At 41.4% G+C, this 26,722-nt stretch overlaps 1 protein-coding gene across 2 annotated transcripts in view; it reads right to left on the bottom strand.

The window, feature by feature from the left end:
- The window catches only part of CACUL1 (CDK2 associated cullin domain 1), an 82,030-nt gene extending 55,751 nt beyond the window's left edge, over positions 1–26,279 (bottom strand). The window contains exons 1-3 of one of the 2 annotated variants that reach the window (XM_074959260.1): positions 25,709–26,279; positions 13,909–14,035; positions 5,464–5,566 (exon numbers count right to left, since the gene is read on the bottom strand). In XM_074959260.1, the coding sequence (XP_074815361.1) occupies positions 5,464–5,566; positions 13,909–14,035; positions 25,709–26,036 (558 nt within the window). In that variant the 5' untranslated portion in view covers positions 26,037–26,279. The remainder of the gene's footprint in view (positions 1–5,463; positions 5,567–13,908; positions 14,036–25,708) is intronic. The other variant, XM_074959259.1, reaches the window with a different exon arrangement.
- Between the last annotated feature and the right edge of the window lie 443 nt (positions 26,280–26,722).

The raw sequence follows: 26,722 nt of genomic DNA, 5'->3' as shown, positions 1-26,722 counted from the left end.
TTATAGAAAATGTAAATGTGTTCTCTTCAGTCAGGCATGGAAAATGTTTTCCAATCATAGGTAGATTAAAAAAGAGACATGGGAACCATAGGACAACTTAAAAAATTTTGCAGGTGTAAAAAGGAAGATAAATTCCTGACGTGGAGTCCTCTAGCTAGAACAAAGTCAATTGCTTTAAAATATTAAGACTTTTTTTTCCTTGCATTAATCCCATCAAATGGGGTCCACTCTACGAGTCCCCTCCCTCCAAAGTGCTCTGTTCAATGCTATATCTTCTGTCAGACCATAACCCAATGTCATACCTTTATGAGATTCCACCACTACTTCTTGGGTTGGCCTCTGTCTTTTTCCTTTAGCCTTGATCAACTGGACTCTCTTACCCACATAGTTGTCAGGACTGCACTTTCCATGACCAAACCATTTGAGCATGTCTCCAACATACACATTCCTCACTTACCCCTTTATGCTTACACCATTCAACCATCTTAATATTCACATTTCTGTGGAACAGATCATCTTCTTCATTGTCCAACACTCAGCGCCAGACTGTAAAAAAGTGAACTTTCCCTTTTAATCTTACTGGTATCTTCTTGTCGCATACTACACCACTTCTCCCTCTCCATTTAAGCCACACATTTATTATCCCAGCTCCAATTTCATCCTCCATTTCCCCCACTTTTCTGGATTCTGGAACCCAAATACTTGAAACTGTTTTCAGTACTGTCTGGCCATCTAGTTTCAAGGATAATACTTCCGTGTTCACATTACTGAAATTACATATCGTGTACTCTGTTTTTCCTCTGCTTGTTTTTAGACCATGTCTCTCCAACACATCTCTCAATTTTTCAAGATCTTCTTCTAGACCATCTTTCTCCTCACTATGCAGAATGACATCCTCTGCAAACAACATGCACCAACGTGACTCCTGCTATATGTTCCTTGTCAGGGTATCTAGCATGAGGATAAACAAGAAAGAATTCAATGCTGATCCCTTATGCACTCACACCTTTACTGATGAAGGGTTTTCACTACTAGACGTTCTGACTGTTGACATTACACCTACACACATGGCTTGAACATACTGCACATAAAGTTGTGGTACAATTTTTCTCCCTCATACATCACCAGGTGACTTCTCTTGGAACTCAATCACAGACCTTTTCCTGGCATGAAGTCGCACTGATTTGCATTAATATCTGCTTATTTTCTTAGTCTCTTATCAGTGACTCTCTCCCACAGTTTTATTGTATAACTCATCAGCTTTATACCTCTATAATTAGTAGTTGCCAAGGTCATCTTTTGCCATGTATATCAGCACCAACAAACTTTTCCTCCATGCGTTAGACATTTTTTCCCATCTCATAATTTATTTGATTACAGAGATGTCAGAAGATTCTATTCCAAGCTTATTCCTTCTACTCCAACTTTTTTCGTGCCTCAACAGGGATTCCTTCTGGGCCTACAGCCTTATTATTTTTCATTTCTTTTACAGCATTTGCCACTTCATCTGGTGTGATAGGCTCCACTACACTTAAGTTCACCATTTCAAAGTTGCATTGCTCTCTTGGGTTTTCTTCATTTAAAAGCTGTTCAGAATACAGTCTCCATTTATCTTTATGCAACTACCATCAGTCAACACCACACCAGGTTTATCTTTGATGAACCTCACTTCCTTTATCTCTTTAGTCCTTTGTCCCACGCTTGTGCCAAGTCTTTGTTCCTAGTCTTGTGTAAAGTTTCTCGAATATATTTGCTTTTGCAAGTACATTCCTGGCCAATTTCTTTACATCCTTGTATTCCTCCAGGTATCATTTGCTCCTACTCATTTGCCAGAGTCTGCTATAGCTGATTCCAAGCCCAATTGAAAAAGAGGAGGATTGGTGTCAGACTGGTAGCCAACAATAAAAAATTGCCAAAAACTGACACTACTTTAAGACTTAACCATCTTGCTTAGTATTTTAGAACAACGTTTACCTGCTATGCAGCAGCTACAAATACCCGCAACCATCTCTCCCTTTATAAATGCCACACTAATTCCTGTCCCACTCACACATCTGGTACCCATTACTAGATACAATTTCAGGCTTTGATCTGCACTCTGAGACAAGCAAGCCCCCATTAAAATCAGTAGGTGTTTTTTCATTTATTTCAATAGGTGTTAAAGTGGACCTTCTATGATGAGTCTGCTCTGGACCCAGTACCCTGCTGATACCCACCTACAGTTGAGTTGTACACAGTCTAACGTGCTTTGTGAAACTGTCATTTGAAGTAAAACTCCAGTGCAGATTACAGCAAGCAAAACTGAAGGAGAGGCAGTTGAAATTGGCTGATGCAGGCAAAAATCTTTGTACAACGCTACTAGCTTACTATGCTAAAATTGGGAACCCAAGACAGTCTTATAGCACAAAATCCTCTACTTACTAAAACCACTTTCAAGCCTTTTATGAGCAAAGCTCTCATGAATTCAGTGTGAGTTCACCTGTAGATAACTTGTACAATCAGACCCACAGTGCAAATTGTTTAACATCACCTCAAGTTGTGAGAGTTAGAATCCTTTCACACACACTCCATTTTACAGTGTGAAATCTTTTATGCATGAGTTGAACCACAGGTAACTATTCCACACCAGGGAGTTCTATCCACTGAAGTTAAAGCTAGAACTATATTTATGAATAGTACAGTCCATAATCTTGAGATTTAAACAGTAATAATTTTTAATTATTTGTATAGTATTAATGGCATGCTAGTGATTTCCCAGACAGGTTCAGAGATAGATACCTGACAAAGAATCTAACACTTAAGGCCTGTTCTAAACAGAGTTGCAGTGGTTTAAACTGAATGTCTTTTTAAAAAGTGAATTTAGTCAAACTTTGTGCAAATTCCTGTATAGACATTCTTAAAACCAATTTAAAGCTGGATTACATTGTTTTAATTTAAGTCAGCTCCTTAATGCATGAAACTAAACCAAAATAATAAGACATTGACAATGATTTATGTTACGTTAAGCCAGAATTTGTTCAGTTAAATAAGAGAGTTTAGAGTAAGCAGCAGAAGTGTCATTCCCCAAGAGTCAGTTTTGCAATTAATACTTTGGAAAGTATAAAAATAGCTGAAAAAACGAAAGACTGTTGTCCTAACAAGAAACCAGGATGCTCAGTTTTATTTCATAATACATCTTTACACTGGTTCTTGATCACTTACTGAGCGTATAGTTCTACATTAGAGAGTATAAAGAGATATCATATTGAAGACATGCAAGTATAAACTGGTGGAGTTTAATTGTGAAAATAAACAGGCATGATTAAAATATCAAAAATGTCCCACCTCCCTCATTATGAGTACATACAAAAAGAATGAATTGTTTTAGCAACAGAATTTAGCGTTCTCCAAAATGCCAGTGTGCAAGTATGGGCCTGGTAGACATGGACAAAACTGCCTACTAGGATTATTGCCAATTAGTTTTTCTGCCAGAAGCTGAGACTGGAAGGCAGGGAATGGATCACTCAATAATTGCCCTGTTCTTTCATTCCCTCTGAAGCACCTGGCACTGGCCACCGTTAGAAGACCTGATACTAGGCTAGATAGACCAGTGGTCTGACCCACTATGGCCATTTTTTGTTCTACAGAGATTTCTTGTAGGAAACCAGGCTAAGTGAGAGATCTTTACATATGCACGTTTCAAATTATATGATTTGTTGTATATGAAACAAAATATTGTAACTAAAGTCAAAGGTCATGTCATTATATCATACCATAATAATTCTATCACCTGTCGTAAGGTGGGTTCAATCTAAGCAAGGAAGCTGTTGCAAAGACAGGGGCTGCACAAAATAGTTGTCTCACTTATTCTTGCAATAGGTTATAGCAGATATTTTCAGAAGAAGAATTTTAGTGCATCCATGCACAGATGCCTTTAAAAACAATAAATTCTTAAATTCCTGAAGGAACTATCTCAGAATCCAGCACTACAGCAGGGAGCAAGGGATTTTGGGAAATTTACAAACACAAAGCATTGCATCATAGGATGGAATTAGGAGGACTAGTTGAACCAGTGCAATGATTGTCAATTCTCATACAAATGGAGGGAAAAATGTGTATAAAGCACCAGTTCAGCAGGACCTGAGCTGAAGACTTAATTCTAGATGTTGCAACCAGCTACTATAACTAATCCTTGTAGAACAGCTGGGATGGCTGTTATGTGGGGATGAAAGACATTGTAAGGGAATTATTCTTATTTCTTGGTTACTTGGCACTCCACAGTAGACAAAGAATGAGTCCCTGCCCCAAAATGCTTACAGCCTAAATTTAGATGAGGGTAACATCAGCATAATCACATTATTACATATTTTGATGTGTGTGTTTATATTTAAAAACCAAAAACAGATCTAAGATAAAAGCAGTAAAACAAACTGTTAATTTCAAGCACTGTGAAAAAAAGTGAGGTTTATAGTCAAGGTACTATGTTTTCACCAAGTGAAAACAAAAAACTGCTGTATTTGAAGACTCCTAGATGTTTTGTGTTACTGCTTGACTTTTAAGTCAGCAAGCGACTATAATATCAGTTTTCAAAAGTGATTAAAGTCAATTACATGACTTTGTTGTAATTTTAGTTTAATTGTTAACAACTAATGTCAGTGCAACATTCACTCGAAATAAACATGAACAGACCTACAGTATAGCCATAAAAGTACAGTTATAGTTTTCCATTTTCAGCCTGCTGCCTGAAAACTTTCAGGATGCCCTAGACTTCCAGTTGACCACGTGATGACAATTTGGAGAATGCTACGTTATAATTTCCATGTTAGAAATTCCAGAACACAACGCACAAAAGAAATAGATGAAAGACACTGTACAAATATCAGAAATGCAGAGTGCGATAGGAACATACAAACTGTATTATGATTGCTGTAAACCACTGACATCTAGGGATGGGTAAGAAAAATGCACATTTGTCTCTGACTCAAAGAATTCATATTTAATGGTACATAATATTCACCTACTTTTTACCATCTCATACATAACTCACCAAGTTTTTTCCTTTAATATGCACAGTCGTCTCCAATTTCTGACCTACATGGATTGTAAGTGACCTTGTGTGCTTTAAATTAGCAAAGCGGAGTCAAGCACCTATGTCACATGGGCCAGATCCTGCCTGCTTGATGCATTTGTGGTCTATATTATGTTCAGATTCCCCACTATCGAAGCTTTCATTTTAAAATATATTAACTCTCAGCTCTTATGCTTGCAATGACAACTTGCCAAATATGAACCAAGTGTAAACCAGTGCTGTACAATCTAACCTTACCTACAATTGCGTTATTGTCTAAATCGCAGTCTGTTAATTATGCATCAATTTACTGAATTGCAGGCACTAGTCTTGATAGCAACCCCTTCTAAATGCTGGTTCCAGTACAATGGCAGATCCCAGGAAAAACAACAAAATTAGATTGTGCAGCTTCTTACCTGCAGCTCCTTTGAGACTCTCTCTAAGTGGTTAGTTATCTTTTTTATTAGGTCACTATACATCTGTTCCGAATGCTGCTGGCATACACATTTATACACACAACTGCAGAAACAAATATAGGAACAATGATGAATTTACAACAGTTTGCAATGGAGCGCAGTGAACATTTAAAATATTGCTTTAAATCTCAACTTAGAGGGCAACAAAGTGAAGCTTTAACAGTTTGTACACTAAGCCAATGACTAAGGCCCCAATCCTGAAATCTCAGCATGGATCCCCATTGACTTCAATGAAGACCCACCATAATGGAGCTCAGGACAGGATCAGAACCTAATGCTGTCTAGGAAGTAAGGTTGCACTTCTAAGTACATTGGCAATTCTGTCAGGAGTACACTTTGTATGTTTCTCCTTCCATACACAGCATTAAAGTTACCATATTAAGTATATAAGATATACGGCACTGTCAACCAGTCATAAAAATAAAAATAGCAAAACAATCGGTTTTAAACCATCAAAAGACATAAAATTTATTGCCACAGATAAAACTTGGCTGAGTGCCTCAGAATTAGAGCATATTACAATTTGCCGTCCATTGGTCTAAGACTTTTGACATAAAACCACATCTTCACAGAAACGTGAAGTCAAGAGACCATAAATGGTACCTTAACTGCTCATTTTAGGATTTGGTTGGTTTAAGTCAAATCATCACCATTAGTTCTTTTAAAAGATTTTATTTTCCCCCATGGCAACAAAACTACAGATTAGAAATATACGTAAGCAGTAATAAAACAAATACTTACAAAACGTGCAGCAAGAACATGCCCTAAGCTAATCAGAAACGTCGAAGATTAGACACAGCTTACCTCACAGCCATAATATAGGGTGGATAAAAATTGACCTTTTTTAGTGATGTCGATTAATCGCAGTTAACTCATGCACTTAACTCAAAAAAAATTAATCATAATTAATTGCCATTTAAATTGCACTGTTAAACAAAAGAATAGCAATTGACATTTATTAAATATTTTGGATGTTTTCTCCATTTTCATATCTATTGTATTTTGTTGTAATTGAAATCAAAGCGTATATTATTTTTATTACAAATATTTTCACTGTAAAAATTATAAACAAAAAACAGTATTTTTCAATTCACCTCATACAAGTACTGTAGTGCAATCTCTTTGTTGTGAAAGTGCAACTTACAAATGTAGATTTTTTGTTACATAACTGCACTCAAAAACAAAACAACGTAAAGCTTCAGAGCCTACAAGTCCACTCAGTCCTACTTTTTGTTCAGCCAATTGCTAAGCCAAACAAGTTTGTTTACATTTACTGGAGATAATGCTGCCCTCTTCTTATTTACAACCTCACCAGAAAGTGAGCACATGCATTTGCATGGCACTTTTGTAGCCGACATTGCAAGGTATTTACGTGCCAAATATGCTAAACATTCGTATGCCCCTTGATGCTTCGGCCACCATTCCAGAGGACATGCTTCCAAGCCGACAATGCTCGTGAAAAAAATAATGCGTTAATTAAATTTGTGACTGAACTCCTTGGGGGAGAACTGTATGTCCCCTGCTCTGTTTTACCCACATTCTGCCATGTATTTCATGTTATAGCAGTCTCAGATGACGACTCAGCAGGTGTTGTTCATTTTAAGAACTCTTTCACTGCAGATCTGACAAACTCAAAGAAGGTACCAATGTGAGATTTCTAAAGATAGCTACAGCACTAGACCCAAGGTTTAAGAATATGAAGTACTTTCCAAAATCTGAGAGGGACAAGGTGTGGAGCATGCTTTCAAAAGTCTTAAAAGAGCAACTCTCTGATGTGGAAACTATAGAACCTGAACCACCAAAAAAGAAAATCAATTTTCTGCTGGTGGTATCTGACTCATGAACATGCTACGGTCCACACTGCTTTGGATCGTTATCAAGCAGAACCCGTCATCAGCATGGACGCATGTCCCCTGGAATGGTGGTTGAAGCATGAAGGAACACATGAATCTTTAGCGCATCTGGCACGTAAATATCTTGCGACACTGGCTACAACAGTGCCATGTGAACAGCTCTTCTCACTTCCAGGGGACATTGTAAACAAGAAGTGGACAGTATTATCGCCTGCAAATGTAAACAAACTTGTTTGCCTGAGCAATTGGATGAACAAGAAGTAGGACTGAGTGGACTTTTAGGCTCTAAAGTTTTACATTGTTTTTGAATGCAGGGGTTTTTTTGTACATAATTCTACATTTCTAAGTTCAACTTTCATGATAAAGAGATTGCACTACAGTACTTGTATTAGGTGAACTGAAAAATACTATTTCTTTTGCTTTTTTACAGTGCAAATACTTGTAATCAAAAATATAAAATGAGCACTGTATACTCTGTATCGTGTTGTAATTGAAAACAATATATTTGAAAATGTAGAAAAAAGCCAAAATATTTATATAAATTGTATTCTATTATTGTTTAACAGTGTGATAAATTGCAATTAATTTTTTATCGTGCGGTTAATCACAATTATTTTTAATTGCTTAACAGTCCTAATTTTTTTTAATTAAAAATCAGGTTTTTAATTTAAATAGGATATTTTTAGTTTGTTATTTAAATTATAAGTTCTTACTTTCTAAAAATAAACCTGTTTAAAATTAAATTTGAATTTAATACAAAATATGTTAAGGGCTAAACTTATTATAATCTCCTAAAACATTTAAATAAAAAAAATAAATATACTGAATCCATGAGCCTCTATCAAACTTTGAGTTAAAGGCTGGTTTTCTATATTAAGAAAGAATCAGGGGGGAAATATCTAACTTTTGAGGTCAAGCTTTTAAAAAAAATGGCACAATAGGTCAAGCCTATGTAACTTCGGAGACTGTCATTTTCAAGAGACCTATGCGAGTAGGAACATAAGCTTCAGTCACTTTCATTTAGGCATATTTGAAAATTTTCCCAAGCTTACCTGAAAATAATCAGTTTAATTCATTTACTACAGTTTATCCCTCTGTTTAATAAATCATTTAGCTGTAAACTTAAAACATGTTTTGATAAGAGAAGTTTATGTATCCAAAACATTTAAGGTTGTTTTGTTTAATCAAAGTAAGTTTTCTACTCTATTTCATGTGTTTAATTAAATTTCAGTTACCTTCTTAATGTAACTTGACACAAATCATGAGCACAAAGTTAATTATCTAGTAAATCAGTATGTCATTCTCCATTTTCTAACAAACTAAAAATGTACAATTATTAATCTGAAAATATTAAACTATATGTTTGCTTAAATATGTATATAGTTATAAATGTATACAGTTTTGTTTCCTTGGTAGCAAAAAGATGTATCAATTCTAGCATAAAGGCTCATTTAGTTGTAAACAAACGTTTTAATGGTTATATTAACTAATAAGAATGCACCCCTCTCTAGAAAATAATTAACATACAAATGGAAAAGTTGGTTTAAATCATTGATTTTAATCAATCAAGGCTTTCCACTTGATTTAAATCGATGATTTAAAAATCAATCCACCCTACCAAAAACTTTTGCTGTTGTATTAATACAATTTGCGTATTTTTTTAATTATGTGAATTTGGCTCTTTTGAAAGTTAATACTACTACTAATCCTTCTAGTAGTGAGAGGCAACATGGACTAATGGATAGAGCAGCAGATTGGAAATCTGGTTCCTACTCCTGTCTCTGCCACTGACCTGCTGTATGATCTTGGGCAAGTCACTACCTCTCTGTGCCTTTGTTTCTCCTCCCCACATTTGGTCCATCTTATCTATTTAGAATGCACACAATTTGCAGTAGGGACTGCCTCTTATTCTGTGTCTGCACAGTGCCTAGCACAATGGGGTTCTGATCCTAGTTGAGGCCTCTAGGTGCTACTACAATACAAATTTATAACAAACTAAAGCCAAACTATAAACGACCTTCTCTACACCTCTGCTGAAGTACCCTAAATCTCGACTACAACTACTCCTGGGGGAATTCTGAACCACTGCGCGTGCACAGAATTTATGTCCCCTGCAGATTTCTTTGCTTCCCCACAGAAAAATTCCTTTCTCATGGGGAAGCCACAAGAGCAGTCATGTGACCCTCCCCAGCAGTATGTTTCGGGGGCCCAAGGCAGCCAGCAGAGAGGTAAATCACTGTGGGGCAGAGGGAGAGACTGGAAAAGACCTGGCTGGTGGCTCCTACCCTGCGCCAAGCTCAACAGCTAGTCCCGGCTGGGCTGGGGAGGAAGGGACTTCCTCTTCCCTTGCACAGCATCCGGAGCCGAGTCAGACCCACCCCCAGATTTCTCCCCCGACTGCAGGAAGCTCTGCCAACCCCCTCTCCCCCTCCCGGGCTTCCTGCACCCATCGCTTCTCATCTGCAGGTGGAGGGATCCCTGTACAGGGAGCTGTTCCCCCGTCCGCCCAATGCCCATGACACCATGCATCCAGACATCCTCATACCCAGACCCTCCCACCGAGCCTCGCCCCCTCCCGAATTCAGAATCCCCACGATGACCCCCCCGCACCTGGATCACCCGACGAGCCACCCACACCCAGATCCCGATCCCCACCCCACCGAGCCCCAAGAAGCTGCACCTGGATCCCTACCCCACTGAGCCCCACTGCTCCAGCATCTGGACCCCCCACTGAGCCCTCCATACCCATACTCAAGCTCTATCCCCTCCCACACCCAGATCCCCCCTGCTGAGCCCCAACCACTTTCACCTGGACCCCCCCTGCAGCGTCCCATTACCGTTGTACCCAGAACCCCACAACAAGCTCCTGTGCATCCAGATCCCCCCAGACACACACGGATACCCCACTGAGCCGCCCACACCCAGACTGCCCCACGCAGAACCTGCTCAACCCACACCTGGATCCCCCCACACCAAGCCCCTCCACACTTGGATCCTGCTTTGCTGAGCCTGCCCGTCCACACCTGGTGCACCTGGCAAGGAGGGGCAGGGCCCTAGGGTGTTGTGCGCAGAATTTTTATTTTTATTTTTGTTGCAGAATTTTAAATTTTTTGGCACAGAATGCCCTCAGGAGTATACAACTCTCCAGTTCCTTCCTTTGTTTCCCCCGCCCCCCACTCAGCAGAGGCTAACAATGCCAATAAACATGCAATATGGATCACACAATGAATCATAGGATAAGATCTCCAAGAACTCAATAACTCTGGTGAAATGTCAGGAATTAACCCCACAGTTTCACAGGCGAAAAAAGGGAAGCCCACTCAGTAACTATGTCATGCTCTCAGGCCACTGAAGATGCATTTTGGTAGAATTGTCATGACAGACTAATAGCTCCTTCAGAACATTACAAAGTATGACAACAATTTTTACTATACAACACATCTGTCCATCCCCTTCTAGGGCTCCTCCAGTGGCCACCTACACTGCAACTTCCCTATCCAACAGGTCTCTTAGAAACTGCTCCTCCTCCTCTTACATATACTTGGTTTTCAACTCAACTCCCTATAGTTTCTCATGTTTACTCCTCCATACTGAGGAGTTCAATCTTCTAGCATAAAGTCTAAAGAAGGAATGACCAGGTAGAAATATATCATACATTAATGTCAGAAACAACATTTCTGTAATTTGGATGAAGAGAAATGGAGATAGAATAAGGCGGATGAGATTGGTTGTGTGATCTCAAACTTACATTTAGATAAAGACAGCACATGGCTGTGGGGTTTATTTGTTCAGACACAGCACAGTATGTGGCCACTCCCACAAGAAGTGAAGTGGACTGATTCATTTGAAATAGTATGTAATTTTACAAAGTTCTACGTGACATTCTGCAGGAATGTACTTTGAATTGCTGCTATATGTACTCCTGCCCTGAATTTCTGCAATCCTTTATGTAGTTAAACAGCTGTAGTTAGACAATGTTAGTATATGAATATAGGTGTGTGTGTGTAAGTTTTTATTTGAACACTTCTATTTTAGAACTTATTTCCCATTTTCAGATCCTGTTCTCACTTCCCGAGTGCAGGCTGAGTCTGAGTCACCACTGCTCTGATATCACTCTAAGGAAGCTGAAAGAGAATTTTACCAGACTGCTGTTCCTTTTGGCACAGTCCCACACTTCAATGAGAGATTATCAACTCCCCACATAGAACAATTAGAAGATAATTGAATGGAAAATAATCTGAGATTTGTAAATTTTCTACTGTTGAATAATGGTGATTGAAATTCTAATTTTTAATTAGATTTAAAGAGAGCTTATAAAAAGTACTAGAAGTACAACTGATCCATCTACCTCAGATTTTCTTCCCCTGAGAGATGCTCTCTACAGATTGTGTCTGTTATTTTTAACTCCTCAGGGATACAGGAAAAAATATTCAGTGTATAGACAGACTTTACGAAAGTACTTTGTGTGTGAGAGAAGGATTGGCTACTTTATTTAGTACAACTTAGGTTTTAAGGTCCAGAAGGTCTTTGTTTTTCCCATCTCTTTCTCAGACAGTGAGAAAGATAAAGATGCGTAGCTGTTACAGGTTTGGAGAGGAAAAACGGTCTTCTGGTTAAGGCACTGGACTGGAACAAGAGATGTGGGTTCAAGTCCTGGCTCTCTTACTGAATTCCTGCAACACTTTGTCTCTTCATTTCTCTGTGTGTCAGTATAAAAAATATATATATATATATATATATATATATATATATATACACACACACACACACACACACACACACACAAACACACTTTCTTTCCCCTATGCTTGATCTACCCTGTCTATTTAGCTTGTAAACTCTGTGAGATAAGAATTGTCTCTTACTATGTGTTTGTATGGTGGCTAGAACACTAAGGCTTTGATCTCTGTTGGGACCTGTAGGCACTATCACAATCTGAATGCTAATTGTTGCTTCTGAGATTAAAATCCTTTGGGAGCAATTTAAAATTATTTATCCTTATGATTAGTTTCTCATGAAAATATATCATTCATTTTATGACTGTGACCAATTATTTTTATTTCTAAAGGACTAAAGAGTTAGTCTAATTATATGGGGAAAAAACGGTCTGGATTTGCTGTGTTTATTGTTTATCATAGGTTGATGCTGGTAGGTGCCAAGCTTGTCTTTATTGTTGGCTTTGTGCTCATTTGAGATTTCTAGATGGGGAGAACACCTGTTACTTCTAAAGAATGAAGATTCAGTAACCATCTAATGAATTAAAGTGAACTTATCCCTCTTAATTTTTGATACAGATGTTGCAGTCCAGAGACTGAGGAGAGCATTTTCTAAGAGCAGGGTAGCAGGAGAGAAGAGCAGGGTAGAGGTGATTAATTTTGTAATTATTGAAAAATTATAAATACTTTTATTAAACAAGTAAGGCAGCAACAGGCAGTGCCCTAGATGCAATGTGGCAGGTAATTTAATTTTCCCCATCTGGCTCCTTTTTCTAAGGATCCAGCTTGGGGAAATGGGGATGGAGAAGTGGAAGGCTATGTCCAAGCGGGGGCAGTAGACAAGAGCTAAGAGGCCGTAAGCCCCATGAAATAGAGCTGAAATAGGACTGCATTCCTGGCACCCACGCTTAGAACCCAGTCCTCTACTAAGGAACATGGAAGGTGGCTTTAATCTGCTGGTGTCACTAGCAAGAGTCAGCCCCTTACCCAATAAAAGCAGCTGCATCTCTCCTCACCAGCTTTTCTCTGACTCCCTGAATAGCTGCCACCCACAGGGCAAAAACTCCCTTTCATCCCAAATTTAGAAATATAAATCACTAATCCTTTTCTAGAGGAGACTCTTAGCACCTTGCAGGATCAGGCTTCTAAGGGTATGTCTACACAGCAAAAAAACTCCCACGGCAGTGAGACTCAGGACCTGGGTCAATTGACTCAGGTTCATGCTGCAGGGCCAAAAATAGCAATGTAAGCATTTCGGCTCATGCTGGAACCTGGGTTCTGAAGCCTGGCAAGGGAAGAGGGTCTCAGAGCCTGGGTTCCAGCCCAAGCTTGAATGTTTACACTGCTACTTTTAGCCTTGAAGCGCGAGCTCAAGTCAGTTGACAGAGGCCCCAAGACTTGTTAAGATGGGGATTTTTTTGCTGTGTAACCATACCCTAAAAGGTTACTTGAGGCATTCACTCAACTTCTTACCATGACGCCTCCCTCAACTGCCATAATTAATGGTGCGTTACACACTTCTGGGTGTATTATACCAAAATTCTGTAGGGGCACCGTATTTCATTTTTATAGTTTTCACTTATTCAAGATGATCATGGTTTTGCTCTACATAGATCAAGCATAAATGCATGTATTCCCTGACAGAACATGCAAGGATATTTTTACAGCTTATTTTTTCCCATTCTAACCACATCAGTAGTAAATGGATTGCATTTTATATAATAAACGCAATCAATGACGTATGTAGCTTGTAAGGGAGGATTTTACACATAAGTTCAATTGAAAGGAAGTTATGTGGTACTTAAAGGTTTCCTTACCTGTATATTTGTTCATAGGAGATAGGGATGTAGTCACCAGGACTCTGAGTTAAAAGCTGATCTATGGCACCGTCCAACTTTGGCCAATATGTGCTCTTATAATCTTCAATGGTTATAACATTCATTACTGTAAGGAAAAAAAAAAGACAAAGCTGTGTTTTACTGCACTTTTAGCTGAGGTACTCAGAGGCTGGTGAACTGTCAGCAATTTAAGATCACAACTGATAAGCAGGCAGAGAACTCCTTATGAATAACTGCATTTAATTTTTGTTAGGATACACCCATCTTTCACAATAGAGGTTATGCCCTAATTTGTATCTGAGGTTTACAAATGGAAAAGTTGCTAAGTCAGTGTTTTGTGGCCCCAGAAAAGAGTTACCAATTCTGCTGTGAAAGGGAAAATCACCATCCTGGAAGCTCCAATAATGACAAAATGAAACAAACAGAAAGTGGCTCAGTGACTTAGCATATGACAAACTATGCAACTGTGTGGGAAACCAGAATTAAAGATTAACACTAAGCTCTCCCACACCAGAAGAACAAGGGTAGGCTGGGAGCATCAGTTTCCCAGAACACTCCCTCTCAACTGGTATGCGAACCACCACCATCTTAAAATGGACCATCAACTCTCTTGACTACAGGTCATGGGTCAATGTAGCGACAATTTAGGACTTATCTACATGGTGCATTAGTCCACACTAACTGCAGTGTAACTTCCAGTGTGTGCCAGCATATTGTGTATTAATTGGCCTCTGTGGATCCTGCTGGTGCATACTCATACTCATGTCCATTCTGTGTTTCAAAATCTGTGGCAAGTCTCAGACCCCAAGTCTAAAGACTGAATCACGCTACAGCACTAAATATAAGCTGTGTAGACATTTGGGCTCAGACTGGAGCTCCAGATCTGAAACCCACCCCCTCCCCAGGCTTCAGAGCCTGAGTTCCAGCCCAAGCCTGAACATCTACGCAACTGATTTTAGTGCCATAGCCTGAGCTCAAGTCTCTACACTCACTGTTTTAAAACAGTTTTACACCCACCAGTTTTAAAACAGTGTAGACATATCCTAAAAGTTCCCTAGTGTGTGTTGATGTAGACCATTAACTCGCACTAGGGAACTTTTTGTGCATGCCAGCAAGGGGCCATATGAGCCAGTTAGTGCACAACACACCCGTGAATATTAGTCTACACTGGCTGGGGTGTAAAATAAGGCACCATGTAGACAACCCCTATATCTTTCAGTGCCTTAGTTCTCCTTCTATAAGAGAAGCATAGTACACCCATACCTGGCAGGGATGTTGCAAGAAGCAATACGTTAAAGATTGTAATGCACTCAGATATTATGGTAATGGGGGACATAAGTACCTAGGACTACATATACTACTGAGCTCAACCACCATCCCACTTTTGTTCCTTGTGTCCTTTTCCCCACACACTTTGGGCATCCACACAGGCACAGTCAAGCCCCTAACATCTGAAATTAAAGCTCTCTCTTCTCAGACAAGGAAGCTTGATTAACTACCCATGGAACAATTCCAGCTGTTCTAGAATGAACAACACCTTTTCCCTCAAAAACACCTAGTGTATTGCATTAGCAGAACCACTTTGCTAGCTCTTGCTCTCAGGGAGCTTGAACGCAAGTTCCAACTAGCCCAAAGACACCAAATAGTCAATACAATACAGAGCACGTTTTTTACCAAATCAGAACTGATCTGTTCAAAATTGTATTATCTGAGCAGGGAGCTTGGTGCTCCTCAGAACACAAGAAGAGACTGCTCCAGTTCCAAATAGCTCACATTCTACATGGACAATATAAATTCAAACAACATTTTGGAGAGGGATATAGTCAGAAACCAGGAAGGTATTTTAAATACTTTTCTAAATATAGCATCACTACTCTCTTTGGTGGATTAACATTGATGGGATTAGTGAACTAAACATGTTTTAGTTTGGGATTTGAATGAAGGGAGCATGGTAGCTTAATGCAACGAGAGGATTTCAGGCAAAACTTGCAACATGAAAGAAGACAAACACAAGAAAAGAAAGATACAAAGGGCATGGAAAGAGGTGCGAGTCAAGCAAGTGTCTGAATAGCAGCATCAAAAGCAGAACTGAATTGAAAAGATTTCTCAGTAGAATGGTACTTTACATATTTCTTCTTATAACATTTAGTTCAGATTCAGCAGTTTTGCTGACTGTATAACTCTAAAATGCTATACTGCCAGCCCATCTTGGCAAAACTATTTGTTCACTCTTGCTTAATATTTGTTATACATTCTGTTCATTGCAAATGGATGGACACCAGAGGCTTTAGGACACTCAGCAGTGTACGTAGCACGCCTATCGAGTATTGTAGCCTGCCTTAGCCACAGCTAAACCTTCGTTCTGACACCACGCCACTCTACTCCAGCAAATCAGTGAAGTAAAAGTTATCTATGACACTAAGGACTACAGCCATAAAGGGGACAAACTCAGCATTACAATATGTAACATTTAGGTGCCCTGTCACTTAGTGGAATCTACGGCCCCAAGCTGGGCAACCAGGCTCCCTATGCAATGCATGAGGAAAGTGAGGCATCTAAGAATGGGATCCACAAAAGCCAGCAAGCTGAGTGGGGAGCCACCTAAGCTAGCCAACAGCAAACGCTGAGGAGAGCAATATAAATAATTAAATAGTCATTGGAACATAAGACCCAAGTTCAAATCCCCACCTCCTAGGTGAACGCCTCCACCACTGTGCTAGAGAATCAGTCTCGCTCTCTCTGGCACAAGGACTATTTAAGTAATTTATACAAAGTGGAACAGCTTCAACTTGACAGAATAATACCCACACCAGTGTTTAGGGAGCTCACTTGGGAGGTAGGAGACCTGGGTTCAAGAGCCTGATCCAAATCAGACGGGGGGGGGGGGGGGGGGGGGGGCCTGAACCCAGGTCTCTCACATCCAAGGTGAATGCTCTAACCCCTGGGTTATTGTGCATAACAGAGAGACCACCTCCTTCTCCTTGGATTTTTATGCATGGCCTGATCCAGTAGGATGCCTGGGAACATGTCTACAGGATTTGGCCCTGCAGGAGAGATAGGCAGGGAAATATTTAGTCTGAGCATCCTCCAAGGCTTAATCACCAAACTGCTCAGTGGTGTCAGGACTAAGGCAGCTGTGTACATGGCCAGCAACAGAAATTTAGGTGTCATGGGAACTTTACAAGTGGGAATTTAGGCACCTACATAGTTAGGTGGCAGCTGACTAGGGGGGTTGAGGATTTAATTTCTGGATTTAGGTGCTCAAAGTGGCAATTAGGTACCTAAATTTCTTTATGGATCTAGCCCTAAGACTCATAATAGTCTAGTATCTGGGTAGCTGTTCTCAACAAAACCTTACATGTAGCTTTGGACAGCCTAATCTGCTTGTACTAAAAAGAATGGTTTGGTCACCAGAGAAAGAAGAGACTTTAGTTTAAAGTCTCATCCAAAAGATAATGCGTCCATGCAGCCAACACTAAATATTAGTCCAAATCCTCGTGTAGATTTGATTAACTAATTAATTAACGTAATTAACTATGCTACCCTGACAAAGAGACCGAATGACCTAAGAACTAATTTGGAACTACATGGAATCAATTTTTAAATGGAGTGATAAGCCCTATCAACTTTTTTGTGGCACCACAAAGAATTAAGCACTAGAAACCTGAAAACCTATTCCGTTTCAGTCTCGAAGAGGGCAGGGGTAAAGTGACACTTTTATGAATAACCCTCTGACAGAGATAGCGGGTGCAGTGTACTAACTGGCTAGAACCTATAGATTCTGGAAGTAGTGTGTAGTAGATTTTAATTAGAAAGCTATTACAAACCCTATTTAGTCCATTCAGGAGTAAAGTGCACTTGATTGCCACCACACAGCTTTCAATTGAAGCCAACCAAAATGTTTATATATCAAATGGTCCAAGGACTGTGCACTGTCCAATTCCTGCTAATTTTATTCTTTCCCTTAAAAAAAATAAGTTTCTCCAGAATTCTAAGAACTCTTGCTCTCATATACATCACATCCCTTTCTTCCCACCCTTATCTATTCACACCGAATAAATGCTGAATTAGCACAATGCTGCCTGATGATCAGTTCCGTAGGGGTAACATCAAGATTGTGCAGAAACAGTTTTACCGAGAGCAAGGGCAGGATGGGGGTGGGAAGATCAACTCAGTGAGTTTTTAGGGTAATAATTTGTATTTTTTCCATTTGTTTATGAATATCGCACATATTTGAAAGTGTTATTTGCTTTTTATTTTGTTTTTAAACTACCAACATCATTAGGCTCCAGTTTCAATCTGTAAGTGAAAACATTCTAAAATATCAGAAGAAAATTCTGGCGTGGTATGAGCTATACAATTCTCCAAAAGGCAGCTGATAACGTGGCTCTACATAAATCTGGCAACCTTTTTTTATTTATTTTTCAGTGTTGAATTCATCCAGGGGCTATTTCACATTCAAACCATACTAAATGTGAAAACTGCTGATCAATACTGAAAATTACTGATTACCAGCTATCACTGTGTGATTTTATCTGACACACTATGACTACTGTTGAAACAAGTGATAGAAAACTGGTGATTAAAGGGACAGAAGTAAACCAAACAATTCCTCCCAGGTAAATTGTAAACTTTGCCAAGATTTGAAAAGTAGCAAGATAAAAGGAATTTTTCTACACTTTCTGGGATGAGCATTCAGTTTCTTCAGAGCCTAAAGTCAAATGTGCCAGTGAATTAAATGTTGTCTATTAAAGTGGAAAAGCAGAATGCTGATGAGTTTTATACTGCAACAATCATTTTCAATGTCACGGTTATAACTGAAATACTGCCAAAAAATATTCATATTCCAGGCCTTCCATGAACTCTTCCACATCAACTTCATTCAGAAGCCGTCCAAATGCCAAGAAGCAGCAAAGAGCAATCACTAATTGTCATAAAATAAACTTGAAATTGATAAGAAAGCTGCAAAGTTCTTTTTATGCTAACCTCACTTCCTGTATAGCACAAAGTGACAAATTAAAAAAAGACTGAAGCACTTTGTCCCTAAACACTCTCCTCCAGACAGATTTAAATTCACAGATCCACTAATAGATCCTGCAAGTGAAGAAATTTTAAAAGGAAAAACTGAAAGAGTTAACATGGACATGAATGCAAGGTGATTACAGTTTCTAAATCACCTGTACGGACCCACTCCTTCTCAGAAAGAGCATCCAAACAGTGGTTGCAAACTGTCATGATGGCTAAATGCTAAATCATATGTTCTGGGTCCTTTGATGTTCACAAAGGTCTCACAGTCCATGTGGATTTGTGAAGTGCATTATTCCAAAACAAAGAAAAGTCAGCATAAAAGAGGAGAGGGGGAAAGCTGAAAATGCAGAAAGATTCATCAGCAGTGTTAAATGAGAGAGGCGAAAGCTTGACTGAAACTGGTTTGTACAGGGCCTCCAAGAGTAATGTAAATCTTTATTCTTAACTACAGTGCAAGTCCTATTTAATAGGTCTTAGGTAATTCAGATCAGGAAGAGCCAGTTGGAAGAAACTGCATTCTAGGCAATTGCAAAGCATAGTTGAGAGAATTCCAACTAAACTAGCAAAGCCTGCTAGATAGTGTCATTCAAATATACCAATACACAGTGGAGTCACATCTTACACGGGGGTTAGATTCTAAAGTTAGCACGTAAGGCGAAAATCACGTATAGTCAAAATTACCCTTAAAAATCCCTTAAATCACCCATAAAGTACAGTATACTGTACATGGTTTTGTGCATACAACCCTGTACAGTAATATGTATACATGTATAATGTAGACAGTAAATAATAAAGAGTATATATGCAAAATATAATTTTACAGTACTATATTTTTAATTACAGTAGGTAATTACAGGGGGTCATCAGGGCTTGATGTCAGCCCAGGAGACAGAGGTGATGGAGAGCTTGGGTGACGGAGAGAGAGAGTCGTAGACGAAGTGGTTGGCTCTGGTTCAGCTCGAGAAGTTGATTGCATAGGCTCATCTGCTGCTGGTTGTTTTTCCCCTTGAAAAACATGGTGATCGGCAACTGTCGCTGTTGTCTCTTGAGCTGCTCAAACATTTCTTGATATGGTCTCAAATCATCCATAATGCTATGTGTAATTTTGAGGCTTTGTTCCATAGAGGGATCGTATTCAGAAATTAAATCATTCAAGTGTTTCGCTGCTTGGAACACTTCAGAAAATTTATGAAGATTCCAACTTGCTGGCTCTTCCTGGTCGTCGTCATCATCATCTTCATCTTCTGTAGACGATTTTATCAGTTCCTCTAACTCTTCGTTAGTCAATGTTTCTCTATGGCTCTCAATTAATTCCTCATTTTCTTCCTCAAGGATGTCGACGAAGCCATCGCCACCCACTTGCCTGGCCACCTGAAAAATGAGTTTCACTTCTTTGTCAATGGTCGGGAAACCCTTAAAATCATTCACACATTCTTTCCATAGGTTTTGCCAACATGCATTGACTGTTTCAGGCTTGATTGCATCCATTGCCTATTTAATATAAGTGATGCAACTGGCAATGTTGAAGGACTTCCAACACTCCATCACATTAAGATTCGGATCAGCATCCATAGCGCTACGTATCCGTGAGAACGTAAGCCTCGTGTACGTGGCCTTGAAACAGCGAATCACGCCTTGGCTGGAGGTGATATTGGGGGAGAGAAAGACGACTTCAACATCATTATGCGCAAACCAGAGTGCCACAGGGTGGCCAAGAGCATTGTCTACAATCAGCAACACTTTAAAGTCAAGTCCTTTCTCTTCATGGTACCGCTTGACCTCCGGAATGAAACTTGTGGAACCAATCCAAAAATACTGCTGACGTCACCCAAGCCTTTTTATTTGATTGCCAGGACACAGGCAGGAGATTTTTGTTCTTGCCTTTTAGGGTACGGGGATTTGCAGCCCTGTAGAGTAAGCCCAGCCACATTACCACAAAACAACACAGTCACACGGTCTTTAGCTGCTTTGAAGCCAGGGGCTTGTCTTTCTGATTTCAAAGTGTAAGTGCTGTTGGGCATTTTTTTCCAGAAGAGCCCAGTCTCGTCAGCATTAAAAACTTGTTCCGGAAGATAGCCCTTTTCTTCTATGATTTTTCTTTAATTGTTCAGGGTAGGCTTTTGTTGCCTCTTCATTGGCAGATGCAGCTTCACCGGTAGTCTGTACGTTTTTGCGTTGAAGCAGTTCCTAAAACTGTTAAGCCAACCTTGGCTGGCTTTGAATTCCTTCTCATCAGAAGGCTGTCCCTCTTTGGTGGGAGGTTTGAACAGCACATAGAGGCTAAGAGCCTTTTCTCGCAACGTGTTGCCATCGATAGGCACACGTTTACAGTTCATGTCTTCCAGCCATAAGTTTAATGCCTTTTCAGTCTTCACTGAAGTCTCATCACGCACCTGGCTTGTCATCTTAGCAGTTTTTGGAGCACTTGATGCCACAGCATGACGAATTTCTCTCTCTCTAATCTTGATGCTAGATTCTTTGCGGCCATATTTACGTGCCATGTTGGAGACCGACATACCGTCTCTAACTAAGTCCAACACAGCCAGTTTTTCCTCCAGCACTGGAGCAGATCGCTGTTTCTTCGGCTGAGCACCAAATGAAGTAGTTGGCTTGCGTTTAGGGGCCATGTTGTACGAAAAATACATACAGTATCTTTAAACACTAGAATCACACTCAGCGTGGCGAGATGCTCACACTATGAGAGGCATGCGGGAACTGAGACTGACTGAGGGAACAGCAGATTCAAGTTTCCCATCTCACGCTCACTCCGGGGCATAAGCTCATTGAGTGGAATGGTGGGCGGAATCGCCCGCACTGTTTACAGGTTTTTTTTTGCAGAGCGCGTATAGTTGAATTTTCTTAAGTTAAATGCACGTATGATGCGACTCACCTGTATCCAAGCACACCTTGCATCTCATACTTCTCTTTTATTGTTGTATGAATAAAAATAACTCTAGTATTCCTCTTGCAATCACCATTCACAACTATAACAAATTAGTTCTAAGAATGAATGCTTTTGGAAAACATTCTCTCATATGCTGTATGAAGAGTTTACCTGTAGAAATTGCTGCTCTTCATATGATGATCATTCCCCATTGTCCTTTGTTTTTAAACAAAGTAGTACAGGACGTTAAAAGAATGTCCAATGGCATTTTTCCCCAGCTATAGCCTGGCATACCGTAGCAAACTTATGAATCCATTCTGTGGCTGCATTACACACCACTACTTCCCACTCACTACTCAAAATGCTTACCAAGAGTAAATTTCAAACTTTTTGTCTACATCAATGGATTTGTTACACAGAAAAATGAACACAGAATGCTTTATAATTAAGTTCTTACATAATTTGGGTAAACACATATCAGTATATCTCATAATCATCCTGCTGCTATCTGTACTGCCAAACAATGATTTATTAAGCTGAGCGACAAACCCATATTAGCCATGTTTGCAAGCAGAGCTAAAGCCGAACTTAAAACAGTTTACAGCCACATTGTGCGTTGATGCAAACTGCGCTTTACCCATTTTCTCTACAATTATCCTACGATCTGATTACAAACACAATCGATAAATTCTCAATATTTTAAGTAAAACAACATGAACTGACTCTCTAATGACCTTAGGAAAAAAAACTATAAAATGAACGGCTTCTATAAATATTAGGTTTAGAATCATCTATCTGCCGATGTACAACAAAACTTGCAACAGAGAAGTAACTTATTTTAAGTCTTTTATGGGAACAAAAGGAGGACAATGTGAAATTAAATATGCAACATCAAGTCTATCTAGTTTTAGGTCTACCAACCTTACCAGAATATCATTTATACATTAAAATAGATTTGACCGCCTGTATGTATTTTAAAACTGCAAGATTGAAGAGTAGTTTAGACCAGCGTTTCTCAAATGCTGCCAAAGGTGGATTTTTTTGCAGCCATGACAGCCTCCAAAGCACGGGCAGAGTGGGACGGGCGGGGCGGGGGGCCGGCAAAGCAGCAGCCCCTCCCTGCAGCACCCAGCTGTTGCTCCTGAGTAGCTGTTACCACGGGCAGCGAGATGTACCGCTTTGGTGTTTACACTGGTGCTGCCAGCAGGGATCGGTGCCCTGCATTGCGCAACCTCCTTGGGGGCTCCGGGCAGCACCTCTGGAAACAAGTGGGGCCAATGTCGGAGGCAGCTCTTGTCAGTGGAGGCAGCTGTGGCACTCGGTCGCTGGGGCGCTCCCCTGGGCATCTCCCCTGCTCCCACCCAGCTGGGGCACAGAAAGCCTGGGACTCTACCGGTGGCTGGTGAGTTCCCGGCCCACCTTCCCCGGGGAGGGCTCTTGCTGAAGCGCCAGAGGAGGCAGGAACAGAGAGATGGGTTGGCACTTTCCCTGCCTGGGGCCACACTTGCTGTTTACAGTTTCTGTAGATACCACAGCTGTTCAACAGGCCTGGCAGCTCCCCGGCAAGGTGAGGGGCTCCTGCTCCATGACACACACTGAGCACAAGAATAGAAGCAAAGTCTGGGTGTACTGAATGCAGAGCTCTATTTCCTACCACCTTCCTACTGCATAAATAAATTACAATGATTTGGACATGTATATGTGCATATTTATTTGTTTTTCCTAAAGTATTTTAGGAAAAATTGTCAGAGTGGCCACCAGCAAGAGTTAGTGGCCACACTCTGAGGCCACCAAAAATTTTGTTGTGAGAACCCCTGGTTTAGACAGTAAGCTGCTGCTGAGGTGGGGAAGGCAGGAGAGAAATTGTTGGTTTGTCCCTCCTCTTCCATCTCCTAACTCCCACACACTTATCTCTTCAAAACATCCTCAGAACATACCTGTGGAGTAATTATTATCCCCATTTTTCAGATGTGGAAACTAAGGCAGAGAGATTAAATGGTTTAACCAAGACCAATAATAGTCAGTGTCAGAGCCAGAATTAAAACAAAAGGAGTTCCTGGCCGTGCATTCAGATCACAGTGCCTCTATAGACTATGCCATTTGAGCAGCAGCTGCAGAAGCTAAGATCTATGTTGCTCATGTACACATACCACCAAGGTTTATCTGTCATAGGCCAAGATGATCTATCACAGGGTTCTCAACCTTTTTCTTTCTGAGCCCCCTCATGCTATAAGAACTCCCCAGCCCACCTGTGCCACAACAACTGTTTTTCTGCATATAAAAGCCAGGGCTAACGTTATGGGGTAGCAAGCAGGGCAATTACCTGGCTCCACACCACAGGGGCCCCCGACAAAGCTACACTGCTCAGGCTTCGGCCCCGGATAGCGGGGCTCAAGGCACCAGGCTTCAGTCCCATGTGGTGGGGCTTCGGGTTTCTGCCATGGAGCCCAGCAAGACTAAAGCTGGCCCTGCTTGGAGGACCACCTGAAACCTGCTCATGGCCTCCCACGGGGCCTCAGGCCCCTGGCTGAGAACCACTGACGATCACACTGAGGAGTTCTAATGAACCAAACATTTGTTCATGATTTCATAAATATTTTGATGAAACAATTTTACTAGTTTTTACATAGCAGTACTGGATAAGGGAATTCTGAAGATAAATGAAGGTCTGCATACCTACTAGTACATAGCTATTTCATGGGAGCTCTGGGAACAAATACTCAAATATGCTTAAAAAAAAAAATCTGCCATTTTAATGACAGATCTATATTTTAGGAGACCCACACAACACAAAAGCAAACACAGCAGTTCCTTCACCCTCAAACCTAAAAAACAGAGTGGTCTGAAAACTGGAATTCACATTACACAGAAAATTCTGAAATTTTGTTTTTAACAAAATTGTTCCAAAACACAATGAAAAATTAAATTTCAAGATTTCTTGCAGAATTCATAAATTTCATTCAGAAGAAGCTGAAATGACATTCCATTGTGACCTTTCTGAAACATTTCTGAATCTACCAAACTACCTTAAAGACTAACAGATTTATTTGGGAATAAGCTTTCGTGGGTAAAAAGCCACTTCTTCAGATGCAACTGCAACTGCATCTGAAGAAGTGGTTTTTTTAACCACGAAAGCTTATGCCCAAATAAATCTGTTAGTCTTTAAGGTGCCACTGGACTCCTCATTGTTTTGGTGGACACAGACTAACACGGCTAACCCAATACTTGATACCAAATTACCTGGAGCCCACCAGGTGAGGAGCCAAGCAGCATGGGAAGTCCCAGCTCTGAGGCAAGTGGGAAGCATGAGTGCAAAGGGATGCTTTCTACTTCCAACTCAGTCAACCATTCAAATATTTTTGTTCTTAGTTCAGATACAGGCAAGGGCTGAGACAGTCAGGGAAGTGGACCAGTTTGAGAACAGACTCAAGGCCCATACAGGCATGTGGGGGAAAGAGAGTGTTCAAAGGGAAGGAGGCGCGAAAGACAGTGACAGTTTTAGCTAAGCAGCAGGATGAGCAGGGCAAACACATGGTGGGAGAGAGGACAGTTTCAGCCTAGACTCCAGGAAGTGGAGGGAAGCATAGCTCAGACACACAAGCGAAGTCCCAGCTTCAGCCCCGTTGTACAGAAGGGGGTGGGGCAGTGGCAGTTAGGGTAGACTCCCAGGCCCCGGACACAGCACGTGTAACACAAGGGCAGGCTGGGAGACCCCAGGCGCAGAGTGTGAGTATGCCAGGGACAGACTCCAGGCCAGGGCCGCCTGGTCACAGGGTGTATGTGTGGGAAGCTGGTGGGACCCAGGGGCAGTCTCGGGGTGGGGTGCAGGCCTCTCCGGGGCGGGCCAGGCCAGGCTCTGTCACTCACAGAACTTGGAGGTGGAGGTGTTGATGGTGGCAGCAGCGACGGCTCCTCCCTTGCCAGCAGCCCCTGCAGAGTCACAGCCCTTCATCAGGCCATTGGCTTCGGGCACCATCTGGGCCTCTTCCTCCTCCTGCGGCTGCCCCCGGGGGCCCTTCCTATCCGCGGGCAGCTGCAGGGCCCTGTCCCCGAGGGGGGCCTGGGCATGGCCCGCAGGGCGCTGCTGCCTGTAGCCATCCACACCGGCCTCCCAGTTGTTATGGTTCTGATCGTCCATCATGGCCTCATAGCTGCTGCTGCTGCCCCCCTCCTCCTCCATGCTCTCCTCCTCCATCCTGCCCGGGGGAGGGGGGCCCCGCTCGGTCCGGCTGGGGGCGGCGGGAGCTCAAGACCGACCTCCCATCCTGCACGTTACATCCCAGGGCTCAGAACCTCCGGCTCAGGAGGGCAGGGCAAAGCTGCGGAAAAGCAAGCTCAAGCTTCAGCCGTAAAGAACGCCGCTCCAAAGCCGCGACACTTTGCGGCGGCGGCTGAAGCGGACCCTCCTCCCCGTGCCGCCGCGGAGCACTATGGGGATCGTAGTCTACCGGGCGAGGGAGGCGGTAGGCTGTATCACGTGACGTGGCCCGCGGCCATTGTTCCCGACGCCATGACACTATAGGCAAAGGGCCAAGGCGTGGACCGGGGGAGTTGCTCAGCCTCACATCGGGGGTGGTGCGGGCGGTACCCTCGCTGTGAATTGAGGGACAGAGCCTGTGCAGGAGAAAAGACCCCACATGTCAGGGAAATTAATTCTTCCTGTTGTGAGGGGTGGGGAAGGGAGACTCATTTCTGGGGAGGGAACCCCCTTTTCTTTGGGGAAGGTGCCCCCTTTTTTCCAAATGGGGACATTGTTACTCTGGGGGAGACTCTCCCTGTTTGCCATCTGCTGGTGGGCTCTCTGGCAGGGAAGGGCTTGGCTTTGTGATTTCCCCTGAGACAGGGCTTAAAAAATCCACGGGAGGAGGAAGTGCTGGGCCA

Source organism: Natator depressus, chromosome 7 (genome assembly GCF_965152275.1).
Source record: "Natator depressus isolate rNatDep1 chromosome 7, rNatDep2.hap1, whole genome shotgun sequence".
In the NCBI taxonomy this organism is placed as follows: domain Eukaryota; kingdom Metazoa; phylum Chordata; order Testudines; family Cheloniidae; genus Natator; species Natator depressus.
Note: the sequence above shows the minus strand (reverse complement) of the source record. Positions and strands in the feature narration are given on the sequence as shown.